Source organism: Dipodomys spectabilis, unplaced genomic scaffold, assembly GCF_019054845.1.
Source record: "Dipodomys spectabilis isolate Male_0828 unplaced genomic scaffold, ASM1905484v1 ptg000009l, whole genome shotgun sequence".
Lineage (NCBI taxonomy): Eukaryota > Metazoa > Chordata > Mammalia > Rodentia > Heteromyidae > Dipodomys > Dipodomys spectabilis.
Genome location: NW_024870686.1, coordinates 29081361 through 29099109, shown reverse-complemented (window position 1 = coordinate 29099109; position 17749 = coordinate 29081361). Strand labels below are relative to the sequence as shown.

The following is a 17749-nucleotide window of genomic DNA, read 5'->3' as shown; positions in this document are numbered from 1 at the left end:
GGGGGGGGGGGTAATGGATGAGTCTTGGGACTTGAACTCAGGGCATGGGGTCTGTTCTAAGCTTTTATTTTGTTTTGGTCAGCTATGGGGCCTGAACTCTGGGTGCTGTCCCTCAGCTCTTCAGCTCAAGACTAGTGCTGTACCTCTTGAGGCACAGCACCACTTCCAGTTTTCTGAGTGGTTTATTGGAGATAAGATTTTCCTGGGCTTTCCTGCCCGGGCTAGCTTTGCAAATCTCAGCCTCGTGATTAGCTTAGATTTTAAGCTACCAGCTGATTTTAAGTACCCAGCTGTTCTAAACATTTTTGCTAAAGGCTAGCACTCTACCACTTGAGTCACAGCTCCACTTCCAGCTATTTGCTGGTTAATTGGAGATCAGATGCTCATAGACTTTCCTGCCTGGGCTGGCTTCCAGTCACTCTCCTCAGCTTCCTGAGCAGGTAGTATTGCAGTCATGAGCCACAGTGCCTGGCTATCATACCCCGCTTCTTACATTGTTATGTTACACTGAAAGACTTATATTTAAAAACTAAACATGGCTTACCATTTTTTGCTATTTAAGAGTCTTCTTGGGCTGAGAATGTGGCTTAGTGGTAAAGTGCTTGCTTTGTATGCTTGAAGCCCTGGGTTTGATTCCTCAGTACCACATGAACACAAAAATCCAGAAGTGGTGCTGTGGCTCAAGTGGTAGAGTGCTAGCCTTGAGCAGAAAAAGCTCAGAGACAGTGCCAAGTCCCAAAGTCAAAGCCCCAGGAATGGCGAAAAAGAAAAAAAGAAAGTCTTCTTTTGGGTTGGGAATGTGGCATAGCGGTAGAGTGTTTGCCTAGCATGTACAAGGCCCTGGGTTCAATTCCTCAACACCACATAAACAGAAAAAGCTAGAAGTGGCAGTGTGGCCCAAGTGGTAGAGTGATAGCCTTGAAAAAAAAAAAAAAAAAGAAGCATCAGGAACAGTGCTCAGGCTGTTAGTTTAAGCCCCAGGATGGCAAAAAAAACAAAAGAGTGTTCTTTTATATTCCTTGGTCACTGTTATACATCTCTATAGAAATGGAAGGGAAGGACTTGGACATCGAAAAGCCCGTTTCACTGTGAAAAAGTAACCTTACAATGGCCAGGATAGCTCTGCTGGGCTGTGGTGATCTCAGCCGCTTGTCAGGACTACATCTGTTACTAGCTCCTTTCCAGTGCCCCGTGGGTCTTCGGGCTCAGCTTCATTTCACCCTTCAGGAGTGGAACTGTTCCAGGCACACAACCTCAGCCTAGGGACCTGAGACTTCCCAATGGCACAGCGCTGAGTGCCATGGCTCACACCTATGATCCCAGCACTGGGGAGGCTGAGGCAGGAGGCGGCAGTGTCCAGGCTACCTTAGGCTCCGTAGCTAACTTTGTCTCCATTTAACAAAAAATGAAAACGAAAGAAGGACCTGAAACCTTGAAGTTACATCAAGAGGGAATAGGAAAGACACTAGAACTTATAGACATAGACAGAAAGTTTTAGAAGAGTCCAAAGGGAAGAGCAGGAAGGAGATTAACTTGACCAATGAGTATGCATTAAACTAAGACAGGCACCCGTGGCTCACGCCTGTAATCCTAGCTACTCAAGAGGCTGAGATCTGAGGATCACAGTTCAAAGCCAGCTCGGGCAGAAAAGTCCATGAGACTCTTATCTCCAGTAAACCACTAGAAAACCAGAACTGGCCTTAGTGACTCAAGCAGTAGATCCCTCTTCTTGAGCTGAAGAGCTCAGGGACAGCGCCCAGGCCCAGAGTTCAGGCCCCACAACTGACAAAAAAAAAAAAAGAATGCATTAAACTAAAAAGTTTCTGCACAGCAAAGGACATAGTTAAACTAAGAAGACAGCCAGCAGACTGGGAGAAGATCTTTACCAGCAATACATATGTCAAAGGTCTAATGTACAATATATGTAAGGATCTCAAGAAAATAATCCATTCATCCCTTGACTAGGATGGTGGCTTAGTGGTAGAGCACTTGCCTAGCATGCATGTAGCCCTGGGTTCCATTGCTCAGTAGCACAAACACAGAAAAAAACCAGAAGTAGCATTGGGACTCAAGTGGTAAAGTGCTAGCCTTGAGCAAAAGAAGCCTAGGGATAAGATGTGGTGCTGTGGCTCAAGTGGTAGAGTGCTAGCCTTGAGATGAAGAGCTCAGGAACAGTGCTCAGGCCCAGAGTTCAAGCCCCACAACTGACCAAAACAAAACACAAAACAAAAGAAGCCTAGGGACAGTGCCCAGGACCTGAATTCAAGCCCCAGAACTGGCAAAAAAATTAATTTAAATTTTTTTTTAATTTTAATTTTTTTATTGTGAAAATACTGTACAGAGGGGTTACAATTACATGGGCAAGATAATGAGTACATTTCTTATCAAGCATTGTAGCCTCCGCCTTTGTTTCCCCTTCCCATCCCTTCCCATCCCACCCCCCTCAAAAAAAAAAACATCTTTTTTTAAAGTCTTGAAAGGATTAAACACTTACAAAAGCAGAAATGGCCTGCTTATCTACAGTGGGTGTGGCCAGTTTGGCCAGATTAGAACTCAAGCATTTTTCCAGCCAATTACTTCTCTCCATGCCTCTGCCCCACCCGGAACACCCTTGCAGGCGTGGCCTCTGGTCCAGGCATATTAGGGCCTTGGCCCACCACTTAGCTGGCTTGAAAGTCAGTTGTGGGAGTCTCATCTGCCAGAGCTTCTGAGCACCCCTGCTCCAGGGAAGCAGAAAGGTAAGCTAGGATGGGCTTGAAGTCTGGGCCTGGGTGCTGTCCCGAGCTTTTTAGGACAGGGCAAGCACTCTACCACTTGATCCACAATGCCACTTCGAATTTTCTGGTAGTTAATTGGAGATAAGAGTTTCACAGATTTTCCTGCTGTTGCTGGTTTTGAATCACAGATCTCAGATCTCAGCCACCCGAGTAGCTAGGATTAAGGTGTGAGCCACTGCCTTGGCTTCATTTCATTTTGGTAAAGATTATTATATGTGATTAGAGGCACAGAAGCGTGGTGCTTTTGTGTTCCTCTCCTACAAATATATCCCTTTGGTATCTCTGTGTGGATGCTTAGAGTCCTGTATAATTTAGCATGTCTGATGTTTTTAGCTTCCAGTGTATGAGAAAAAACTTGTACCATTTGTCTCCATGAGCTTGACTTACGCACTTAACATGATTTGTGCTAGGTCCATCCAGTTCCCTGCAAATGACACAGTATTAATTTTTTCTAATGGCTATGTAAAATTCTGTTGTGTGTTCTTTTTGACACCACTCTTGTGTTGTAAGAGTGGATCTTGCCTATTGTCAATAGTGCAGCAATGAACATGGATGCACAAGTGTCTTTATAGTATCTGCCTTGTGATGTTCTGGGTAGATGCCCAGGAGTGGTATGGCTGGGTCCTAGGGAAGATCTCTGTTTAGGTTTTTAAGAAATCTCCACAGTGCTGTCCACAGTGATTGTACTACTTTACATTCCCACCAACAGTGCAATAGGGTTCCTTTTCCCCACATCCCTGCCAACCATTTATTGTTGTTGGAATTCCCAATGATGGCCCATCTCAGAGTTGCTTTTGATTAGCATTTTCACTGTGACATTAAGAGATGTTGAGCATGCCTTTGTGTGTTTCTTTGCCATCATTCTTACCTATTCTGAGCAGTCTCCTGGACCCATTTAGTGATTGGTTTATGTGCTTGGGGAGAGGTTAGTTTCTTGAGCTCCTTTTATATATTGGATGTTAAGCCTTTGTCCCATGTATGGCTAGTAAAGATCTCCCACTCTGTTGACTCTTTCTAGCTTAGTAACTATGTCCTTTGCTGTACAGAAATTATCAGTTTGATTTGGTGGGGGGGGCGGGGGAGGGGGGGAGAATGGGAAAGGGATAGGAAGGGGAAACAAAGGAGGAGGCTACAATACTTTATGAGAAATGTACTCATTATCTTGCCCATGTAATTATAACCCCACTGTACAGTATTTTCACAATAAAAAAAATTAAAAAAAAGAAATTATCAGTTTGAGGTAATCCCATTTGCCAAGTCTCTTTTCCTGAACTATTTTTTGTTAAAAGCTAGTGCTCTCCCCCTAGAACAAACTCTATTTTCAGCATTTTTGCTGGTTAATCAGAGATAAGAGTTTTATGGAGTTTCCTGGTTGGCCTGGTTTTGAACCAGGATCCTCAGATCTCAGCCTCCTGAGTAGCTAGGATGACAGCCACTGACACCCAGCTGAAGAAGAGTTTTTAATGAATGCATCTTTCCTTATTAACAGAAACAAGGAGACATTAACTGGTGTCCATTATTAACTGCTGACCATCAAAGCTCCTGGACTGGCTTGCAGTTGTTGGCTTTTGGCGGCTCATTCTGCAACCAATCCTGTCACCAACTTCTGTCACTGAGGGCAGGAGCTGTGAAGGACATCAAAGCTCCCCTTGGGTCAGGTGACTTGGAACAGCCTATACCCTGAAGAAGCCCTCAGAACACATAGACCTTGCTTCCCAGCCCGATGGCCATGCAAGCAGCCTTGGCTGAGTTTCAGGTGGAAAGCAAGTGCCCTGTCTGTCTGGGCAAACTGAGCGACCCGGTCACCATTGACTGTGGACACAACTTCTGTCGCCTTTGCATCCGGCAGTGTTGGGCACAGATGGAGTTGCTGTCCTGTCCAGTGTGTCGTCACCGGTGCATGGAAGGGCATTTCTGGAGCAACCACCAAATGGAAAGGATGATTGAAATGACCCAGCAGCTCCTGACAGGCCCAAGCGAGGAAAGGAGGCTGAAGGAGAAACCCTTGTGTGAGCAGCACTGGCAGGTCCTGGTCCATTTCTGCGAGGATGACCTGCAGCTGCTGTGTCAGCGCTGCACCCAGCACCCTGAGCATCAGGGCCACTGTGTGAGGCCCATCAAGGAGGCCGCTGCTGACCACAGGCTAAAGCTCAAGACTCGCATTACCTCTCTGAATGACCACGTGCGGCATGCTCAGCAGGCACTAGCCGCCCAGTACAAGAAATGCGTGTGCCTGGGACAGGAACTGGAAGACCAGAGACAGCAACTATCCACCGAATCTACTTACTTGAAGATGCTTGTGGAACAGAAGCACAATGCATTCCTGGCCAAGGTACAGAAACAACAGGAGCACATTCAGCAGCAGCTGGAGGCAAACGAGATGGCCTTGAACAACCACGCTTACCATGTGGAAGTTCTATGCAGAGAGATAGCAGAGAAAAGCAAGATGACAGAAACGAAGCTACTGACAAACATCAAGAGCACCTTGAGCAAGTGTGAAAGCCTGGCGCCCCCAGACCTGCACACACTCAGCTTTAGGAAAGACGCCTGTGCCATTGCTCTGCAGCTTTCAGCCCTGCAGAGAATTAGGAAGAATTTTCGAGTGGAAGTGACCCTGGATCCCCAAACAGCACACCCGAATCTGTGGGTGTCCAAGGATAAGAAGAGTGTGGCGTTTATGCAGACAGAGCCAACCGAGCCTCTGTATCCAATGCATGTCATGGATTATCCCAGCATCCTGGGGGCTGCAAGATTCACTTCCGGCCGCCATTTCTGGGAGGTACAGGTGGAGGACAAGGATGCGTGGACAGTAGGGGTTTGTAAGGACTACCTTTGCCTGGATGCAATGTGGCCACACTCAGGACTGAACAAATGCTGGGCAGTTCAGCTTTGCAATGGCTACTATGTGGCTCGAAATGCCACTCTCCTCAATCTTTGCCTGGCAGAAAGACCCAGGAGGCTTGGCATTTATCTGGATTATGAATTGGGTGAGGTTTCCTTTTACAATTTAAAGGACAACTCTCTCATCCACACTTTTGTGGATGAGTTTTCTCAAGTGCTGAGACCTTTTTTCTCTGTTGGGTTTGATTCAAAGCCTCTTACTCTCTGCTGAGAAGCAGATGATGGAGGATTCCTCTTGATAAAAATCTAGGAATGTTCTTTTTATTTGTGTCAATTTGGGGCTTGAACTTGGAGCCTTTGTACTGCTTGAGCCTCCCTGTGCTCAAGGCTAGCACTCTACTACCTGAACCACAGTGCCACTTTGGGCTTTTTCTGAGTAGTTTATTGGAGCTAAGAGTCTTACAGACTTTCCTGCCCAGGGTGGCTTCACCTGGTGAACCTCAGGTCTCACCTCCTGAGCAGATAGTATTATAGACACAATTCCCTGGTGCCCAGCTGGCAGCCCAGCTCCCATTTCTGACCTTTTAGTGCTTAATTGGAGATAATAGTCTCACAAACCTGGGCTGGGAAGGTGGCTCAGTTGTAGAGCGCTTGCCTTGCATGCATGAGGCCCTGGGTTCCATTCCTCATCACCACATAAGCAAAAATAAAAAAGCCAGAAGTGGCACTGTGGCTCAAGTGGTAGAGCGCTAGCTTTGAGCTGAAGAGCTGAGGGACAGCGCCCAAGCATAGATTACAGGCCACACAACTGGACCCCAAAAACAAAATAAAACAAAAAAAGAGTCTCACAAACCTTTCTGCATCTCCTGATTTGAGCCTGGAACCTCAGATCCCAACCTGAGCAGCTAAGATTCTACCAAGTGCAATATATAACTTGAAACAGAAAGCTCATTCACAAACTGAAAACTGAAATAAAATACCTACTTAACAGGATTAGACAACTATTAATTTCTGCCCTCTGGAATTGTTCAGGGTTATATAATATTACATATATTAAATGTACATATATTGAATGTAGAATAATTAACATACAATGGTGATTACATACAACCGTCTTGTAAATTGTACCTATTGTTTAAATAAATATTTTTAAAGTACTATCTTTTAAAAACTTTTTGTATTTTATTTTTTACTTATTTATTTTTTTGTCTGTCTTGGGGCTTGAACTCTGGGTCTGGGTGCTGTTCTTGGGCTCTTCAGCTCAAGGCGAGCGCTCTACTGCTTGAGCCACAGTTCTACTTCCAGTTTTCTAGTGGTTTATTGGAGATAAGAGTCCACTGACTTGGGGCTGGGAAGGTGGCTCAGTGGTAGAGGGCTTGCCTTGCATGCCTGAGGGCCTGGGTTCGATTCCTCAGCACCACATAAGAAAAAAGCCAGAAGTGGCGCTGTTGCTCATGTGGTAGAATGCTAGCCTTGAGCTGAAGAGCTGAGGGACAGCACCCAGGCCCAGAGTTCAGGCCCCATGACTGGACCCCCAAAAAAAAAAAAAAGAGTCCACTGACTTTTCTGCCCGGGCTGGCTTTGAACCGTGATCCTCAGATCTCAGCCTCCTGAGTAGCTAGGATTACAGGAGTGAGCCACCAGTGTCTGGCATCTTTGTGGCATTTTTTAATATTTTATTACCTCGATTCCATCCTATTTTTCTTTGAGCTGAGGAGCAGACTCAGGGCCTAGCCCATACTTGATAAGTGCTCTTTCACTGAGCTAAATTCCCAACTGCTATTATTAAATAATTAACATTATTTAGCATTTATTTAATTCATCATTAATTTAATGTAATTTATTTAGATGAAATATAGGAAAAAGCATTGTATTGTTTCATTGACTTTTTGTGTGTATATGCGTGTATGTGTGCTGGTCCTGAGGTTGGAACTCATCGGGGTCTGTCCCTGAGCTTTTTTGCTCCTGGCTAGGGCTCTACTACTTGCACTACAGCTCTACTTTGACCATTTAGGTGGTGAATTGGAAATTAGTCTCATGGAGTTTCCAATCCAAGCTGTGCTCAGATCTCAGTCCCTTGAGTAGGTAGGATTACAGGCCTGAGCCACTGGCACCCAACTGTCTCATTATCTTGTTAACAGATTTTTTCTAGGGTGGGGAGACTGAGTGGGTTTAACATTGATATATACAAATGTGTCTTTTTGGTGTAACTAAACAAATAAGCATTTTTTTTTCTATGCCAGTCCTAGGGCTTGAACTTAGAGCCTGGTGCTGTGAGCTTTATTTTGTTCAAACCTATTGGCTCTACCACTTGAGTCATAGCTCCACTTTGGCTTTTGGGTAGTTCATTGGAGATAAGAGTCTCACAGACTGTCCTGACTAGATTGGCTTCCAACTGTTGATAATCAGATCTCAGGAAACAAATTTTAAGAAATCCAATTTCTCTTTAGGATTTGGCAATCTGGAGATGCTGTCTGTAAATGCAAGTATATGCCCGGAAGTAGACTAATAGAAACAGAAGACTGTTAGTGGCGGGGTGGGGGAGAGGAATCCCAGTGAGAGAAGAAAAAAAAAGTGATTAACACACATATATGGTTTAAAGAGTGCTTAGGAAGAGGCTTCCAGCTTCGGAAGTATACAGCTTAAGAGTAGAAGGTCATAAACGAGAGCCAGGCACCAGTAACTCATGCCTGTAATCCTAGCTAGCTACTCAGTAGGCTGAGATCTGAGGATCTTGGTTCAAAGCCAGCCCAGTCAGGAAAGTCTGTTAAACCCTTCAATTCACCACCAGAAAACTGTAGAGTTGTGGCTCAAATGGTAGCATAGAAGCCTTGAGCAAAATGCTCAGGGAGGGCTGGGAAGGTGGCTCAGTGGTAGAGGGCTTGCCTTGAATGCTTGAGGCCCTGAGTTCGATTCCTCAGCACCACATAAGCAAAAAGAAAAAAGCCAGAAGTGGCGCTGTGGCTCAAGTGGTAGAGCGGTAGCCTTAAGCTGAAGAGCTGAGGAACAGTGCCCAGCCCCAGAGTTCAGGCCCCACAACTGGGCCCCCCCCCCCAAAAAAAAGCTCAGGGGTAGTGTCCAGACCCTAAGTTTAAGCCCTAGGACTGGCAAAATCAATTCGTTAAGTAAAACTCTTGGGATGGAGGTATATAGTTCAGAGGTAGAGCTCATGCTTAACACAAAATGAGTTTCAATCAGGAGAAAAAGAGGAGGGGGGGTACACCTGGAGGCTATAGGTAAGGAAATACAAATTGACAAATGGTTACAAATGGAAGGATTGACCATTTTATAAAGCCTGTTAAGAAAATCTTTTAAGCTGGGCATTGGTGGCTCACGCCTGTAATCCTAGCTACTCAGGAGGCTGAGATCTGAGGATCGCACTTCAAAGCCAGCCCGGGCAGGAAAGTCCAGAAACTCTTATCTCCAATAAACCACCAGACTAACGAAAGTGGTGCTGTAGCTCAAGTGGTAGAGCGCTAGCCTTGAGCTGAAGAGCTGAGGGACAGCATTCTACAGCATTCAGGCCCAGAGTTCAAGCCCCACAACCGACAAAAACAAACAAAAAAAGAAAATCTTTTAGTGTCAATACAGTTTTTAAAAGGCAGCTGGGGCTGGCTCATGCCTCCAATACTTGAAACTAGGGAGGCTGAGATCTGAGGCTGAGCTGAAGACTGTTTCAGCAGACTCTTAGCTCTAGTTAGCTACTCAGAAATGGGAAGTGAAGCTGTGGCTCAAAGTGGTAGAGTGCTAGACTTGAGCAAAAAGAGCTCAGGGACAGAACCGGGACTCTGGGTTCAAGCCCCACAACCGACAACAAACAAAAAAACAGCCCCGGCCCCAGTGGCTCACTCTGGAGGCTGACATGGTAGAATCCTGGTTGGAAGCTAGCCTGAATGGGAAAGTTTATGAGATTCTTACTTCCATCTAACCAGCAAAAAGCCAGAAGTGGGGCTGTAGCTCAAGTGGTAGAGCGCCAGCCTTGAGGGAAAACTCAAAGGGACAGATGCCAGGACCTGAATTCAAGCCCTGGGACCGACGCACACACCATTTTTTACAAGGCAAATACACACTGCTTCATATGACCAAAACCCCAAAATTCATTCTTTCTTCCTTCCTTTTCTGTCTTTCTGTTTGTCGTGAGGCCTGAACTCTGGGCCTGGGCGCTGTCCCTTAGCTCTACCATTTGAGCCACAGAGCCACTTCTGTTTAATTGAGGGTAAGAGTCTCCATGACATTCCTGCCTGGGCTGGCTTTGAACCACGGTCCTCAGATCCCAGCCTCCTGAGTAGCTAGGATGAAAGGCGTGAGCCACCAGCGCCGGGCTTTCCAAAATTCTTAAGTTGACACCAAGGCGCGTAGGTGGAGGGTAGCAAAGACCAGGCCTGGAAACTTCATGGGCCAAAAAGAAAACAATACAAGACCAAGGCCTCTGCTGGTTACCTTTCAGGCCCCGCCCCGCTCCGCCCGGCCCCCCCCACCCCGCCCGGCCCTCTGGGTGGAGCCCTCAGCCCTGCAATTGACCCATAAAGGTGTGTTCCCGTGAGTGGCACGCTGAGCCTGGTGGCGACCCGCCTGGCGGCCTGCGGAGGTAAGTGGGGCTGGGCTGGGTAAGCAGGGGGCTGCAATCTGGGGTTCCCCCCTGCCTGCTCCAGGTCTGGGCTGCGGGGTGGGTCCTCCTTGTCAAGGGCATTCAAGGCGGGTTAGGGCTCCTGGTTTTTCCCAGTAGCGCTGGTTGGTGGGGAGACCTCGGGTGTGGAAGTGAGGGGTGGTTTGTGTTCCGAGGTGGGGTGCGGCACTAGTGGCTCCCCGGTGAGCCCCCTTTTCTTTAAGGTATCTGTAAGTAGTTGTTCAGAGGAGCTGCCTGGCAACAAAGCAGTTCAGGAATACAAGGCGTCGGTGGGGGGGGGGGGGGGGGGACTGAGTCTCCAGCCAGAACCTGGCTTGGGCGATTTCGGGGGGAGCTTCACCCCCGGAGCCGCACCCTCCAGTCAGGATTGATGACTGGTTGGTTGGAGACCTGAGTTTTTAAAGACATTCCTGCTTGAGCTGGTCTAGAACCTCCATCCTCAGATGGGCGCTCCTGGCCTGAGCCACTTGCCTCAAGCTGTTGTAGCTGTTGGGGATGGGATTCTGAATTAGGAGGCTGCTCAGTCTGCTCATTCACGAGGTCGACTGAGGCCCAGAGGCTAGGAGCCACCGCAGGTGACCCCGACCACCCCCTTAGAGAGCGCTGAACCGTTCCTGCGCTTGCGCCAGGCATTTCTTAACTCAGGAGAGAGCCCCGGCTCTGCCCGGTGCTTTTTGGCTCAAGGCTGGTGGTCTGCTATTTCAGCCACACCTTCTGCTTTGTGTTAGTTAATTGATGATTTGTCTGCTCTGGCTGGCTTCAAACCTCTATCCTTAGATCTCAGCCTCCTAAGTAAGTAGCTAGGATTATAGGCCGAGCCACTGCTGCTGAGCTATGTGCTTGCCTCCCTCCCCCCTCCTTCTCTTCCCCCTCCTCTCTCTTTCTTTCTCTCTCTCTCTTTCATTCGTTCTTTCTTTCTGCCAGTCCTGAGGATTTAACTCGGCCTGAGCACTGTCTGAGTCTCTCTGTACTCAAGACTAGTGCTCTACCACTTGAGTCACAGCACCACTTCCAGATTTTTCTGTTTATGTGGTACTGAGGAATCAAACCCAGGACTCCGTGGGTGTTAGGCAAGCACTCTACCACTAAGCCACATTCCCAGCCCACATGCATTGTTAATATTATTGGCTTTGGAAGTGTTCTCCCCCAAAAGATATTAAATAGTAGACAATTACATCAGACACTGTGACACATGCCCATAAATCTCAATACTAGGGAGGTGGAGATAAAGTCAGACTGGAGAGCCAAGTAATGTTAATTACTCCCCAGAGGCTGAAATCTGAGGGTCGAAGTTCAAAGCCAGCCTTCCCAGGAAATCTGTGATATTCTAATCTCCAGTTCACAATCTGAAAGGCTAAAGTGTCTCAAGTGTCTAAGTGCCAACTCGCATCTCGGATGCATAGAAGCACAGTTACTGCAATGAACTTCCTCACTTGCATTTTGTGCCACAATATATGAAGTGCACTGTCTTCTATCAATACACTTGATGTTGGCATCTTTGAAATCCATTTGGTCTGCCTTGCCTAGGATGTCTGGTATATGCATACCGTGGAGTTAAATCCCTCAGCTGGTTTAGAAGACCAGTATTTCCAAAAAAGTTCAAACCAGTGCTGAAGAGAATGTCTGGACACAGGCTTTGAATGTTTTAAGTTAGGTGTGTGTAGGGATTGATGCTGTGATATTTTAGCTTTTCACATTCCAGGGTTGGGAAGGTGGCTCAGTGGTAGAGCGCTTGCCTTGCATGCATGAGGCCCTGGGTTCGATTCCTCAGCATCACATAAGCAAAAAAAAAAAAAAAAAGCCAGAAGTGGCGCTGTGGCTCAAAGTGGTAGAGCGCTAGCTTTGAGCTGAAGAGCTGAGGGACAGCGCCCAGGCCCAGAGTTCAGGCCCCGTGACCGGACCCCCACCCCCCCAAAAAAAAAAAACTTTCACATTCCATTCTCTGTGGAAACTAAAGCCTTACTTCTTAAAGAGGAGGTTGTTCCTTTCTGTGATGTTGGGATATCTACTGTCTAGCATTCAAAACATGTGTTAGCAGTTTTTCATTAATTATAAGAACCAGGGACAACCTAAGTTTCCAATTCTTGACCATTGATGGTTCTGAAGCATCCTTCCCGTTCTGTTGTTCAGTGCTCCCTTTTCTACAAGGAAGTATGTTCTGTTTAGGAGTTCTTTGCTTAGAAGCAAAGACTCCACGCCCATTTTTATTTGTGTCATTCCTAGGATTTGAAATCAGAGCCTGGGTGTGGTCCCTGAGCTTTTGCTTAAGGCTAGTGCTTTACCACTTAAGCCTCAGCTCCACTTCTATCTTTTTTGTTGTTTATTGTAAGAATTTCGAGGACTTTCTTGCCTGGGGTTGTCTTTGAACTGCAATCCTCGGATCTCAGCCTCCTGAGTAGCTAGCTAATGAGCCACCAAGCCCCAAACCCGCACCTTTTTTTCCTTTCCTTTTCTTTGGGGACTGGAACTCCAGTACCTGATGCTTCAGCTCATTGGTGCTCTACCAACTGAGCCAAGCTTCCAACTCCCCCCCCTTTTTTTCCAGACATGGGGCTTGAACTCTGGGCCTGGGCCCTGTCCCTAAGCTCTTCAGCTCTACCATTTGAGCCACAGTACCACTTCCAGCTTTCTGGTTGTTAATGAAAGAGTCTCACAGACTTTCCTGCCCAGGCTGGCTTTGAATCATGATCCTTAGATCTCAGCCTCTTGAATAGGATTACAGGTGTGAGCCACCAGTACCCGGCTCTTTCCTCCTTTTCTTTTTATCCTTTCCTTACTCTGTGTGTGTGCGTGTGCGTTTGCGTGCGCACGCGCGCGCTAGTACTGGGGCTTGAACTCAGGGTTCTTCACGTGGCTTTCTTGCTCAAGGGTGGTTCTGTACTATTGGAGCCATACCTCAGCTTTAACTTGTTAACTGGAGATAAGAGTTTCAGATTTACATGCCTGGGCTGGCTTAAACCACAATCAGGGTGATTTCATGATTACATTTCCACCCAGGTTTACAATATATTCCAATCACTCTCACCCTTCTATCATTCTCACCTCCCTTAAGTTCTGTAGTTTGGAAGGATGAAAGTTCTCAGTGCTCATCATTAATTAATTGATTGCAAGAGTTTGGGCTCTTGACTAGGAATGTAATTGTTGCTAGAATGCCTGCTGAGCCTGCAGGAGATCCTGGGTTAGATCCTTTGCACACCTAAACAATTCCAATCCCCAAAGGAATTTGGGCTATATAGTAAATTCCTACCAGTTGCAGAGATAACCAAGGTTCTATTGTAGCTTGTGGTCTGTGTGTCTCTGGACTACTTTTCCTCAGCCTCAGTTGGGTCATTGTTATCTAGATGTGCCAAGGAGCTTGGATGCCTCTTGCCTTATCTATCTACTATCCTAGCTACTCTACTATCCTAGCTACTCAGGAGGCTGAATCTGAGGATTATGGTAGAGAGCCAGCCTGGGCAAAGAAGTCTGAGACTTTCATTTCCAATTAACCACCAAAGAGTTGGAAGTGGAGGTGTGGCTCAAGGGATAGAGCACCAGCCTTCAACACAAGCTAAAGGATAGCACTCAGGTCCTGAGTTCAAGTCCCAGTTCCAACACACACACACACACATATTGTAGGGACTGGGTGAAGTGGTGTGGGAATGGCAGGTGGGATTTGTAAGGATTTCTTTCCTAAGAAATTTCTCACCCACAGCAAGTGTGAGGCTGGAGGAGCTGTGATTGACCGCCGCTAGCCCACAAGAGGGACTCTTGTTGGATTCTGGAACTGAAGAGTGAAGACTTCAGAAAGCCTTTTTTTCTTTCTTTCTTTCTTTGGTCGGTTGTGGGGCTTGAACTCTGGGCCTGGGCACTGTCCCTCAGCTCTTCAGCTCAAGGCCAGAGCACTGTACCACTTGAGCCACAGCACTACTTCCAGTTTTCTGGTGGTTAATTGGAGATAAGACTCTCATGGACTTTCCTGCCCAGGCTGGCTTTGAACTGTGATCCTCAGGTCTCAGCCTCTCCTGAGTAGCTAGGATTAAAGTCATGAGCTAGAGCCAGAGCCCGGCTAAAGCCTTCTTAGAGTGTGACCATTGTGGGAAACCAGGACTGCAGTGAAACCCTTCCTGTCTCAGACAGTGAGATCTGAGCGTGATCCGTTGTCCCTCCAGAGAGAACTGAGAACCAAACTTCTGAAGTACATCGCCTGTGGGCACCCCCCTTCATTCCCTGCTCCCAATGGCGGTGACAGCAGCCTTGGCCAGATTTCAGGCTGAATCCAAGTGTCCCATCTGTTTGGAAGACCTTAAAGACCCGGTCACCATTGAATGTGGACACAACTTCTGTCGTGCCTGCATCCAGCAGTCCTGGGAAAATCTGCAGGAGATGTTCCCCTGTCCCGTGTGCCGCCACCTGAACGAAGAGGGCCACTACAGAAGCAATCTCCAGCTGGGGAGGATGATCAAAATCGCCCAGCAGCTCCACGTGGGCAGCAGCAAGAGGAAGAGGCTGGAAGAGAGCCCTCTGTGTGAGAAGCACAACCAGGCCCTCACCCTCTTCTGTGAGAAGGATTTGGAGCTCCTGTGTCCTGTGTGCCTGAGGCCCCCCAACCACAATCGCCACACGGTGAGGCCCATCGCCCAGGCCGCCTCTACTCACAGGGAGAAGCTCTTCTCCTATATCCAGCCCCTGAAGCAGCAGCTGGACCACGCCCGAAAACTACTACAGACCCAACACAAGAAACATCTGGAACTCCAAGAGATCCTGGAAAACCAGAGAAAGCAATTCACCTCTGAGTTTGAACATCTGAAGCGCTACTTAGAGCAGGAGCAGCAGGCAGCTCTGTGTAGGTTGGAAGAAGAGGAAAAGGAGCTAGGACAGAAACTCCAGGAAAACATAGAGGCCTTCACCAACTATGGTTCCAGACTCCGCAGTCTGCTGCACAAGGGCGAAGAGCAGATGCTGCTGCCCGAAGTGGAATTTCTGGCCGAAGTGAAACATTTCCACAGGAATTTGGACAGTGAAGTTAGCCCGCCCATCTTTTCCAGTCATTTGAGGCCACACGCCTGCACTTTTTCTCCCCAGTACTCTGCCCTGCAAAAGCTCATCAGGAAATTTAAGGTGGACCTCGTTCTAGACCCTGAGACGGCGCATCCGAATTTGATTGTCTCCAAGGATAAGAAGTGTGTGAGCTTTTCAAAGAAGAAACAACAGGTGTCTAATTCTCCAAGGAGGTTTAAAGCCAACACTGTGGTTCTGGGGGCTCTGGAGATTGGCTCAGGGAGGCATTTCTGGGAGGTTCAAGTAGGGGATAAGGCTGAGTGGGGTATTGGAGTCTGCAAGGCCTCTATGTCCCCAAAAGCTAAATCCAGCCCCCAGGGGTGCTGGAGAATGTTGCTGCAGAATGGCAGCTATGAGGCTCCGGGAGCTGTTCCCAAACCTCTGATAGATGTTGTGGCCAGATGCATCGGCATCTTCCTGGACTACGAGCTAGGGGAGCTCTCCTTCTATAACATGCCCGAGAAATCTCACATCTGCACGTTCAGGGGGACTTTCACGGAACCCCTGAAGCCCTATTTCTATATGGGACCTACTTCAGAACCTCTCAGTATCACCACCGCAGCAGGTTGCTTGCAGTGAACACTCTCTGCATGGGCTGGTTTTTTATTTTTATTTTTGGTGCTAGAACTAGGGCCTTGAACTCAGAGCCTGGGCACTGTCCCCTTTAGCTTTTTTTTTTTTTGGGGGGGGGGGGGTTCAAGGCTGGTGGTACTCTACGATTTGAGCTGAAGGTCCACTTTTGGTTGTGTGTGTGTGTGTGTGAAGGTCCACTTCTGGCTATGTGTGTGTGTGTGTGTGTGTGTGTGTGGTGTGTGTGTGTGTGAGATTAATTGGAGAACCTCTGTCTGGCCCTCAGATCTCAGCAGACAGGGCCACCATGGGCTGGCTCCCTGTTTCTTTTGATTTCATTTCACTCAAATTATAAATACAAAAAAAATTGATTATATTGTAAATATGTTTTCCATCAACTTAAGTTTAATCTCCTGAAACTTTAATTGGCTATATATTATCAAATATGTCTTTATTCTACTGAGATTTATCTTTGTTACCCATTTCTCATTAAAATTGTTGCCATGGTTTTATGTGTCTGTGCAGTTGGGTACTGTATGGAATGGTTAGTGTTTTGAGCTTAATGTATAAAACTAATGAAGGGTGGGATGTGGAATTTGACTCTTGAATGTATCCCTCTCCTCATTTTGAAATGATTATTTGAAGATATTTTAGATGCTCTGTAATCTCAGAAACAACAGAGCTCTTCAATAATTGTCCCAAACCCAGTGTCTTCTGCAGGTGTTCTACCACTGAGCCACGTCCTCAGCCCTCACTTCCTTCTAACAGTACATGTAGCACAGGAGGGTCTAATGTCAACAATCCCGTGACTCAAGTCTCTCAACTGGGTTACAGGTATGCACCACCTACCTGGCCGAAATTGTGTGTGTGTGGTGGTGGTGGTGGGGGAGTTGGTGCTGGTATTGGGGCTTTAACTGCTGTCAGTGGGGCCTGAGAACAGTCATTTAACTTTTCCACCCAAGGCTGGCATTCCACCACTTAACACAGTTCCACTTCTGGGTGGTTAATTGGAGATGAGTCTCAGACATTTCTGACCACGTTGACATGTGTTTTGGTGTAAAAACTCTTTCAGAACTCCCGAGGCGCCTCCTGAGTGGCCAGGACTACAGGTCTGAGCCACCAATGCACATTGGGCAATGGCCTTAGAACTGGCCTGTCCGTTCAGGACTTCAACAGTGGGGCAAACCTGAACATTGAGGGAAGCTGGAATTGAGAGGTAGACCCTGAGCTGTCTGAGTTTGTCTCTACTCACTTTGCAGTGGTGGAGTCAGTCAGCTTTGAGGAATATGGTACTAAAGCAGACTTGGAAATGACACAGTATGGACAAAGGCAGGGTCAAGAACCCAGTGTGGAAGATTCCACAGGGGGAACTCCGCCTCATGAGTGCTGGGATTAAAAGCCATCCCAGTGAGGTTTTTTTTTTCCATGTTATATTACCATAAGAGTTCACTAAAAGGTCTGATTTGTGGAATAACTGAATTTATAAGAATTTTCCACTCATCTCCCCAGTTAACCTTTTCTGTCTGGATCCCGGCATCTAAAATCCTCTGGTATGCAGTCAGCTCCCAACTAAGGGTTAAATGTATGCTTATGGAGACGTAAGCATACACTGGGATGCTGCTCGGCATCCTCAAGCACGGAGAGCAGCCCCTTCCCCCAACCCTCCCCTACTCACCACCAGTGTCTAGTACAGGATATGGAAACCCTGCCTTGGGGAGACTGCAAATTAGGATTGTTAAGAATTTGATTCAACAAAGATGTGAGGTGTACTCCTGGAGAAATGCGGCCCGTGCTGTGGAGCACCGGTGGCCTCACCAGTGCTCAGAATCCAGGCTTTCATGTCTGAAAAGCTCTGAACAAGTGTTTCCCACAGAAGTGACTGAGGACTGCTCGC

At 47.2% G+C, this 17749-nt stretch overlaps 2 protein-coding genes across 2 annotated transcripts; both read left to right on the top strand.

Annotated features, from left to right (window-relative positions):
* The first annotated feature begins 4500 nt into the window (after positions 1 to 4500).
* Positions 4501 to 13979, top strand: LOC122126141 (putative tripartite motif-containing protein 75). The gene is made up of 3 exons (XM_042700749.1): positions 4501 to 5586; positions 10148 to 10206; positions 13940 to 13979. Exons 1-3 carry the CDS (start codon positions 4501 to 4503, stop codon positions 13977 to 13979), a joined length of 1185 nt encoding a protein of 394 aa, XP_042556683.1.
* Positions 13980 to 14463: 484 nt separating this feature from the next.
* On the top strand, positions 14464 to 15864 carry LOC122126133 (putative tripartite motif-containing protein 75). Its single transcript, XM_042700737.1, has one exon. The coding sequence runs from the start codon at positions 14464 to 14466 to the stop codon at positions 15862 to 15864; it is 1401 nt and encodes a 466-aa protein (XP_042556671.1).
* Positions 15865 to 17749: the final 1885 nt, after the last annotated feature.

Excerpts from the sequence above, each read along its gene's own strand:
- LOC122126133 (XM_042700737.1), top strand. The coding sequence starts at position 14,464 with ATGGCGGTGACAGCAGCCTTGGCCAGATTTCAGGCTGAATCCAAGTGT.
- LOC122126141 (XM_042700749.1), top strand. The coding sequence starts at position 4,501 with ATGGCCATGCAAGCAGCCTTGGCTGAGTTTCAGGTGGAAAGCAAGTGC. Across the intron at positions 5,587-10,147 it reads AGGACAAGGATGCGTGGACA|GTGTGTTCCCGTGAGTGGCA; the intron begins GTAGGGGTTTGT and ends TGACCCATAAAG. Across the intron at positions 10,207-13,939 it reads CCGCCTGGCGGCCTGCGGAG|CAAGTGTGAGGCTGGAGGAG; the intron begins GTAAGTGGGGCT and ends TCTCACCCACAG.